Source organism: Lathyrus oleraceus, chromosome 6, assembly GCF_024323335.1.
Source record: "Lathyrus oleraceus cultivar Zhongwan6 chromosome 6, CAAS_Psat_ZW6_1.0, whole genome shotgun sequence".
Classification (NCBI taxonomy): domain Eukaryota; kingdom Viridiplantae; phylum Streptophyta; class Magnoliopsida; order Fabales; family Fabaceae; genus Lathyrus; species Lathyrus oleraceus.
The window spans coordinates 410,622,345-410,633,065 of record NC_066584.1 but is presented as its reverse complement, the minus strand read 5'-3'; the positions used below and the strand labels follow the sequence as shown (position 1 = coordinate 410,633,065).

General features: G+C 35.8%; 1 protein-coding gene across 1 annotated transcript; it reads left to right on the top strand.

The window, feature by feature from the left end:
• Positions 1–592: 592 nt before the first annotated feature.
• On the top strand, positions 593–2,052 carry LOC127098595 (isoliquiritigenin 2'-O-methyltransferase). The gene is made up of 2 exons (XM_051037218.1): positions 593–1,094; positions 1,172–2,052. Exons 1-2 carry the CDS (start codon positions 658–660, stop codon positions 1,845–1,847), a joined length of 1,113 nt encoding a protein of 370 aa, XP_050893175.1. The 5' UTR covers positions 593–657; the 3' UTR covers positions 1,848–2,052.
• Positions 2,053–10,721: the final 8,669 nt, after the last annotated feature.

The window sequence follows — 10,721 nt, the reverse complement described above, 5'->3', positions numbered from 1 at the left end:
GTAAAAGCAAACCGCCTTTGTACCCAAAAGAAAATAATTTACTTTCAAAAGAAGAAAAGGACTATGAACTTTAAAAAAAAAGTTTAAATTTTTATAAGTATATTTAAAGAGCATGGTAAAAAATAATAATAATATTGTATATGTCTCAAATTTACTATTTGATGAGATAATATTATATAATAATTTAATCCTAAAATTTATTAAATTATATTTCTCTAGTTGAAAAACCAATATTAAATTTGAGCTAAGTTAAAAAATCCAATAGACTAAAATAAAAAATATATATTAATTTATTTATAAGGCCACTCACAAAGTATTAAAAAAACTAACAATCAGAAAGAGTTATACCAGGTAGATACAAATAACAAACCGAAAAACACGAGGGAGTAGCTCCAAAATGACTTATGTCAGCAAAAGTTGTAATAGTAGAGAAGTCGAGGCAAGCTACCTACTATCCATGCATAAGTCATGACTTGAGCAATATATAGATTAATTAATTAATTATAATGAAAGAAAACAAATCCCCATTCACAAGCACATAGTTTTTATTTTGCCTATAAAAAGAACACAATATCGATTGCAAATAATCAAGCAAGCAAAACAGAACAAGAACAAAAACAAAAGAAAGAAACAAAGAAACCTAGTACTAGTAAAAAAATGGGAGATTCCAACCTTACAAACCAATTTAGTGTTGCCTCTGGCATAGAAACAGAAGACAGTGATTGTCTTTCCGCAATGGTACTTACGACAAATCTTGTTTATCCAGCTGTGTTGAATGCTGCTATTGATCTCAATCTATTTGAGATTATTTCTAACGCAACACCCCCCGGTGCTTTCATCTCCCCATCACAGATTGCTTCTCAATTGCCATCCTCAAACCAACATTCCGACTTGTCTAACAGGCTCGACCGAATTTTGCGTTTGCTCACTAGTTACTCCCTTCTCACTTCTTCTACTCGAACCGCCGAGGATGGCAGTATCGAGAGAGTTTACGGACTCACGTCGGTCGGTAAATACCTTGTCCCCGACGAAAGTAGAGGCTACCTGGCTTCATTCACTACATTTCTATGTTATCCTGCATTGTTACAAGTTTGGTAAGTTCTTGAATATATAATTAATTAAAGATGTTTATTTGGATAAAGATTTTTATACTTTTGTTTTATTCATTCAGGATGAATTTTAAGGAAGCAGTGGTTGATGAGGACATTGATTTGTTCAAGAAAATTCATGGAGTGACAAAGTATGAATATATGGGAGAAGATAAGAAAATGAACAAAGTGTTTAACAAGTCAATGGTTGATGTATGTGCAACAGAGATGAAAAGAATGCTTGAAATATACAGTGGATTGGAGGGAATATCAACACTGGTTGATGTTGGAGGTGGAAGTGGACAAAATCTGAAAATGATAATATCCAAATATCCATCCATAAAGGGAATCAACTTTGATCTTCCACAGGTTATTGAAAATGCAGCACCAATTCCAGGTATCGAACATGTTGGAGGAGACATGTTTGAAAGTGTTCCAGAGGGTGATGCCATCATACTAAAGGCAGTGTGTCATAATTGGTCAGATGAAAAATGCATACAATTTTTAAGCAAATGTCAGAAAGCATTGTCAGCAAATGGAAAAGTGATTGTTGTGGAATTCATATTGCCAGAAGAACCAACCTCAACTCAAGAATCAAAACTTGTTTCAACTATTGACAATCTCATGTTTATCACTGTTGGTGGAAGGGAGAGAACTGAGAAACAGTATCACAATTTGGGAAAACTCTCTGGATTTTCCAAAGTCCAAGTTGCATGCCGCGCTTTCTCTTGCTTAGGAGTCATTGAGTTTTATAAATGAAGCAATTACAACAACAACAGTAACTTTGAATTATAAAATAAACGTATAAGATAAGAGTAATGTCAAAATAAAGACCTCTTCTTTGTGAGGTCAATATTGTTTTTTGTTATGTACTTGTTGTAATTTCTGCTTTGGTGTTTATTATGTATTGTGTATGCAACTTAAGAACATTTGTTTTGATATGATTATGAAAGTTTAAGTTTAAGTTTGGTTTCTTTATAGTTTTGAAAATAAAATTATTGCAAATTCTTTATATTTAATATTTTAATATAATATTCAAAATTATATAATTTTCCAAAAAATTAATAAAACTAATTTTTAATTTTGAGATATAAAAAACACACAAACAAAATGATGAAATATCCATAATATTTTTTAGAATAGCTATTTAAATCAATTTCTCATTAAAATTTTATAAAAAAATTATCAAAAATATGTTATAGTATAAAAAATATTTTTAAAAAATTGAAATAAACGAATTTTAATTCGAGATAACGGGTTTGTTTGCAAATTCATCCTTTCTCAATTTTACAATTTGTATTATTTTCAATGTGTTATGAATGACTTATACTTAATCAAAAAATAAAATTAAGCATTATAAAATATAATGATGGAAAGTTAGTAAAAGAAACAATTTTTTTTGTAGATTTACTAGATTGGAGTGATGGAATATTTTAGAAGTTCCTTTTTTAAATATCCAAATTTTTAAAAAAAATTTCAAAAATATCCTATTTTTCAAAAAAATTACATTTTTGGCCATTTTTAGCCCTAAATTGGCCTTAGGCGCCACCCTAGTTGGTGCCTACCCTTAAATTTAGGGCAAGTTGCCACTAGGGGTGGCGCCTACCCTTAAATTTTTTTATTTTTTTTTTAATTAATTTTTTTTAAAATCTTTTTTAAATTATTTTAAATGTATTAATTTAGTTATTATAAATTATATTAATTTATATTAATACATATATATATATATATATAAATAATATTATTTATAAGATATATATATATATATATATATATATATATATATATATATATATATATATATATATTAGTTTATATATATATTAATTTAATTTATAAGTAATTAATATTATTTATAAATTTTTGGAAAAAAATTAATTTATATACATGTAAATAAATGTTTATATAAATTTAAATTAAATATATAATATATATATATATATATATATATATAATATATATATATATATATATATATATATATATATATATTATATATATATATATATATATAAGATATGATACACAGTATCTTTAAAGATAAAGATATAAAGATAATAAACACAATATATTTTTATTAAAATAATACACAAGACAAATATTATAAAGATATGATTAAAATGCATTACTAATTTGAGATTTATCACATATTATGCGGTCCCTGGTACGATCCGCACGGGGGAGGTCTAACTACTCGCCTAGACGGCTCACGTGGTGGTGGTGCTTCCCTATTACCACCCCTAGTCCTAACGCGTCCCCTTGCCGTTTGCCGTTGTGGTTGGGTCGAAGTCCCTTCAATGCTGTAGGAAAGGCGGGCGCCCTCAAAGCTTTGTCTCGGTGGGACAAACTGACTCCTGTTGGGTGCGCCCTCGAAATGTGGCCTTTGGTAGTTGAGGGTTGAATCGGGTTGGCTAAAGAACAATGTTTCTTGTGGTGTGTAGTAGTCTTGTTGGTAATCCTCTTGTATACCCGTGTCGGGGCTAGGTGGAGGATTGGAAGAGCTCGGGACATCGTCGTGATGGAAGTGTTGGGATTGGTGGATGTGGGGGGATTGATATTGTGGTAGGTGTTGGGACTGTTGATGGTGGTGGGAATGTTGAGGTTGGTGGATGTGGGGGGATTGATATTGTGGTAGGTGTTGGGACTGTTGATGGTGGTGGGAATGTTGAGGTTGGTGGATGTGGGGGGATTGATATTGTGGTAGGTGTTGGGACTGTTGATGGTGGTGGGAATGTTGAGGTTGGTGTTGGTAATCTTCATGGTATTGGGGTTGAGTTTGTGGTATGTAGTGTTGATTTGGTTGGGGGGTGGACATGTGTTGTGGTGGTTGTTGTTGGTAATACGGTGGTGGTGGTTGTTGTTGGTAATAAGGTGGTGGTGGTTGTTGTTGGTAATATGGTGGTGATTGTTGTTGTTGGTAATACTGTGGTGGTTGTTGTTGTTGGAAATATGGTTGTTGCATCCGGGGATCGTCCAAATAGAACGGGTCAGACACAATCATTTCTGGATTTGTATTTGCTCTATACCAATCCACATATTCCCTTGTCGGCTTCATTTCGTTGGGCGCCACCGGAAATTGTAGAACATAATGGGCACGGTCTTTCCACATTTTACAGAACTCCTTTGCAAATTCCTTCCAATTTTGGGCATACCACTGGTGGCTGACTTTTTTAAGATGCCAAGGTTCCAAAGACATTGGGGGGCCTGGGATTTCTTGATGCATTCCGAATTGCAGTTTGACACGGTCACTTTGGTGTATCTCCACAGTGGTGAACCGCATTATAGCCGTTTTTGCTGTCCAAACAGCTGCATCTTCGGGGTTGGGTTGATGTTCCAATCCCAAATATGGCCTCCAAATAAACTACAAAGAAAAAAGTAAATATGTTATTTATTGAGAATGCTTGATATTAATAAATCAGTTAGAAGATGAGTGATTTAGTAGTAATACATCTTGTGCTTGGAGACGATCCAAGAGTTGACGATAAAATATTATTTTATTTTTCGGGGTAAGACTGTAATCTAGTCCGGTTGTAATGAACCTAAACAAAAAAAGATAAATAATATTATTTACAAATATTTATAGAATAAATATACAAAATGAAATAACATCATAAATTTACCTAGTTGCGTAGGGGAAGGAGTAGACGTTAGGATTTTCTGGGGCTAGCCTCGGCAATCTCCACCACCCCCATGTTTGGAGCAAAAAAGCACATCCGGAAAATGTACAGTGGTCATTTTGTGCATTTTTACACAAAGAGCTATATAGGAAAGCCAATACAGCAGAACCCCAACTATACGTGCTTATTCTATCAATGTCCTCGAGCAAACTCAAGTACATAAAGTTTATGCTATTTCCCGTGCCTTCGGGAAATAGCAAGTTCCCAAACAATAACATAATGTAAACCCTTGTTTTTATGATTTTTTCTTGTTCGGACGAATCCTCAGTCAAATTTATAGAGTCGTGGTAGAATTGGAGGCTCGATAGTTTAATACCCTGGCCCCTTGCTTTTGCAGATCCCTCACCCTCGACCAGATCTACGCCCAACACTTGAACACATAGTTCGTTGGGTTGTTGAACATTTCCAGTCACAGGCTTACCATCTATTCGAAGACCCAAAAGCATGTACACGTCCTCTAGTGTGACGGTACATTCACCGATTGGTAGGTGAAAAGTGTGTGTCTCTGGTCTCCAACGTTCACACAAAGCAAGAATAAATTTGACATCAATTGTGGCATTTACGACATGCATAACATGACCGAACCCCGCACGCTCTATGTAAGGTACGCACCATGGGTCTGGATAAGGCATAGGGTGTGAACGTTGACGAAATTTCTTGGGATCCTTTAAAAACAAACAATATAAACAATCATTAGATTGGACTTTTAAAAAATAAATTGTAAACATACGAAAGAGGCAATGTTCAAGAAAAACTTACGAATGAGGCAATGTTTGCCCTAGTGCCTCTGTGTTCTTGGCCCATGGTAAGAAGAGACATGATTGCAATGTAGAACGAAGCTTGGTGGATGAGAAGTTTCGCCAGAGTTCTCTGAATAAAAGTGTTAGTGGTTGATGAAAACTTGCAAGAATGACCTTCTATTTATACCCGTTTTCAAATAGTATGAATATGCAAAAATGTGACACGTGTAAGGCATGCGTGGGAATCTTGCAGGCTAGGTGGATAGGTTGGCATGCATTGATACAGATTAGGTTGCACTTGTCTTGTCTAGGGGAAGGCTTGGTGGAACCTGATGATGCAAAGATGTGACACGTGTAAGGCATGCGTGGGAATCTTGCATACTAGGTGCAGGCTAGGTGGATAGGTTGGCATGCATTGGTACAGATTAGGTTGCACTTGTCTTGTCTAGGGGAAGGCTTGGTGGAACCTGATGATGCAAAGATGTGACACGTGTAAGGCATGCGTGGGAATCTTGCAGACTAGGTGCAGGCTAGGTGGATAGGTTGGCATGCATTGGTACAGATTAGGTTGCACTTGTCTTGTCTAGGGGAAGGCATTTGATGGATAGGCATGCGTGGGAATCTTGCAGACTAGGTGGTGAAGGCATTTGATGGATAGGCATGTGTGGGAATCTTGCAGACTAGGTGGTGAAGACATTTGATGGATAGGCATGCGTGAGAATCTTGCTTTGAATATTATTTTAGTACAACAGTTTTAGAAAGTTTAAATTGGTTTTTAATTCAATTTAGTTAATCAGGTTGTTTAAAATAAATAATTAAGCTTAAATAAGATTGAATATTATTTTAAACACATAATGGAAAAAAAAGATAGTTTAGCTTTTGAATAACATTGTATCCTGCTCCTCTGGCTCACAAGTTGTTAAGTAGATGTTTTATTTCATTCACTTGTTATGGCTTCTTTTTGTTTGAAGCGTGATATTCAGTATTGGAAGTTCAAGAAGTTTAACTTTTCGCTATGGAGTTATTCACTTTCAATTTGCACATGAAGACGAAGCTAATGTTGGTGCAAGCAAAGCTAAAGCCGAGACAACATATTTGAAAAGGCATGCGTGGGAATCTTGCAGGCTAGTTGCAGGCTAGGTGCAGGCTAGGTGGGTAGGTTAGCATGCATTGGTACATAGTAGGTTGCACTTGTCTTGTCTAGGGGAAGGCTTGGTGGTAGTGTTACATGCAAAGATGCGACACGTGTAAGGCATGCGCGGGAATCTTGCAGACTAGGTGGTGAAGGCATTTGATGGATAGGCATGCGTGAGGAAGGCTTGGTTAATGTGTGAGTATAAGTATTCACACAAATTTTCACAAAGGTATTCACAATATCTTCACATATATCTTCACAATATCTTCACAATATCTTCACAAAATCTTCACATATTATGGCATCCTCATCACAATACAAAATCAAAACTCACATGAATGGTGAGACTTATGAATGTGATATGTCTGGCTTCCTATTTAGAAACACCGATTGCACTCGTTTTTGTCTAAATAGAGGAGCTGACTTCTCTTATCTGAAAAAAAAGATTGAGTCCAAACTTAGACAACCCGTGTCCCAAATTTTTTATCAACAACCTTTTTTTTCTGAAAATAACTCAGTCAGGTTTTATAAGTCATTGATTCAAAATGACATGGAGGCACAATACATGTTTCGTAACCATGAGTATTCTGGTTACGAATATATAGTGTTGTACATTGTGTTGGAACAATTTCAACCAACTCAGAATATTCAGTCACAGGTTATTGATCCTGTGGATGATGACGAACAAGATGTTGAACACCACGTTGAAGACGATGTGGTTGATGATGCAGAAGACGTGGTTGATGACTTGGTGAACCGTGATTCCGAAGACGAAGACCAAGTACAAATACCTATAGCGCAACGCTACTCACCGCCTGCGCACTTCACAACCCTTAACTTGGGCGAGGATGAGCCCTCATCAGATATGTTCTACAACCCATATATGAGGTCTGATGAGGAGTTAAAGAAGGGTGACCAATTTCGGACCAAGGAAGAGTGTCTGTTAGCAATAAAAACTGGCACTTGAAAAATTGTGTTGACTACGATTTTAACAAATCAAACCCGGAAAGATACGTTATTTTATGCAAAAATCCGGAGTGTGGGTATAGGTTGATGGAATCGTACAAGAAGAAACATAATGCGTGGGTGATAGGGTCCATTTCTCAAGCTCACACTTGCGTCAACACAAACATGACACAGGATCATCGCAAACTTAGCCATGATATGATCTGCCATTCCATAATACCTCTTGTTGAGGCTGACCCGTCACTCAAGGTCAAAACTATTATCTCCCATTGTGTTGCTGTTTTCAAATATACACCGTCGTACAGAAAGGCTTGGTTAGCGAAAACCAAGGCAATTGAACTGGTATACGGTAATTGGGAGGAATCATACAAACAACTTCCGCGCTACCTGGCTGCACTAAATTTGTATTCACCTGGGACGGTTTCTATAATGGAGACCTTGCTGGCACAATCCCCTGACGGAACTCGTCTAGAAGGTAATGGAATATTCCATAGACTTTTCTGGGCATTCCGTCCTTGCATCATCGGTTTCACATTCTGCAAGCCGCTTATTCAGGTCGATGGAACTTGGTTGTATGGGAAATACAAAGGATCATTACTGATGGCGGTCGCACAAGATGGAAATTCTAATATTTTCCCAATAGCATTTACATTGGTAGAAGGAGAAACGGCTGCTACTTGGAGTTTCTTCCTTAAGAATCTCCGAACGCACGTGACTCCACAAGCTGGCATCTGTGTGATTTCTGACAGGCACGCTTCTATAGATAGTGCATACAATAATTTAGCAAATGGTTGGCATGACCCCCCGTCTACGCATGTCTACTGCATCAGGCATATTGCTCAAAATTTTATGCGGGAGTTCAAAGATAATTTCTTGAAGCAAAATTTGATAAACGCGGGGTATGCATTAAACCAACCTGGATTCCAATACTACCGCCGGGAAATAGTGTTGGCAAATTCTGATGCAAGGAGGTGGATCGATAATATTGACAGAGCAAAGTGGACTAGGTCATACGACGATGGGGATGAGGTGGGGCCACATGACAACAAATCTTGTGGAATCAATGAACGGCGTTTTTAAGGGCATACGTAACCTCCCGGTAACCGCTTTAGTGAGTGCGACCTACTTTAGGATGGCTACGTTGTTCGTAACAAGAGGCAAGCGCTGGCATGAAGTGTTACAGACGAGTCAAGTATATAGTGATGCCTGCATGAAGTTTATGAGGCAGGAATCTGCCAAAGCCAGCAGCCATCGGGTTACGGAATTCGACCGCCATGGCCATACTTTTAGTGTCAAGGAAACAATTGACCACAACCAGGGGCTTCCCAGACAAGAGTATAGGGTCCTAATACCAGACTGTTGGTGCGACTGTGGTCAATTTCAGGCCTATCGTATGCCTTGTTCCCATGTCATTGCAGCGTGTTCACGCAGCCACTTCGATGCATTATCGCTAGTGTCTCCCATCTACAAAGTTGCAACATTGCTAAATGTATACGACAATCCCTTTCCGGTGGTAGCATTGGAGGCATATTGGCCAGAGTATGACGGGGAAATTGTTTGGCACAACGAACCGATGCGGCAGAATAAAAGTGGTCGCCCAAATAGCAGGCGCATTAGAACTGAAATGGACGTCGCAGAGAAAATGCAGAGGAAGTGTAGCATATGTAGACAACTAGGGCATAATAAGAACAAATGTCCATATCGTGGATCTAGTTCCACAACATAGTTTTCATACTCATAACTATGTGTACCAATGCTATTTATCAATAAAGTTTACTTTTCATTCCAAATAGAAGATGACACTGGAACAACAAACACAAACATCTAACATTACAACACCAATGACTAAAACAGGTACTAAAACAAGAACAAGTACTAGAACAATAACAAATACAACAACAACAACACAAACAACCATTAATATCTAGGAAATTACAACAGTCAACACTATGTCGTCTGATCCATGCATCATTTGGATGCAATCAATGTCGCTTTCAACTTCAACCCACGAACATACCGTTTCTCCAATTTCAAATGAGATACTTCTTCTAAGCCTCTGAATCCTTCTGATGACTTCACCAGGTTCGTAATCTCCCTCTAACCAAGACATCAAGGACCTTTTTAGTTGGTCCAACGAACGGATGTTCCAAAATTTCATCTCCATTGGGGGTTTTACAGGCGAGAAAATAACATGCCCATCCCTTTTTAAGATTACTAGTTCAGGATCAGGGCGCTTTGGTGATGTTCGCTGTCATGACGACGGTCTGGGGGATGCCATGAACTCAACTTGATAGAGAAAGTGATAGGAAATAGTGTTGAAGAAAATGCAAGGAAATAACACTTTATTTATAGGAAAAGATCTAGGTTGTACACCAATGTACCTAACCCTAATTAGAGTCGCACTTGATTAATTAGTCTTAGGGGGAATTAGGGTTTGAATTAGGTCATAACTACCAAACTCTAATTATAACCGATCAATAAACCCTAATTATAATTGATTAATTAACCCTAACATGATTAATCCTAATTCTCCCAAAAATTTATAAATAATATTAATTACTTATAAATTAAATTAATATATATAAATTAATATATATATATATAATATATATATATATAGATATGTATATATATATATATATATATTAATATATATTTATATATATTTCTTGTGTATTTTACAAATATACAAAATATTATTTATTTACATGTATATAAATTAAATTTTTTTCCAAAATTTATAAATAATATTAATTACTTATAAATTTTAATTAATATATAATATATATATATATATATATATATATATATATATATATATCTTGTAAATATCATTATTTATATATATGTATTAATATAAATTAATATAATTTATAATAAATATAAATTAATAAATTTAAAATAATTTTAAAAAGATTTAAAAAAAAAACATATTAAAAATAATTTTAAAAAAAAATGAAACAAAGGGTAGGCGCCACTCCTAGTGGTCACTTGCCCTACCCTTAAGGATAGGCGCCAACTAGGGTGGCGCCCATGACAAAAATAGGGCAAAAAATGCCCATTTTTATAATTTTTTTGAAAATGGGGTTATTTTTGGATTTTTTTTTAAAAATTT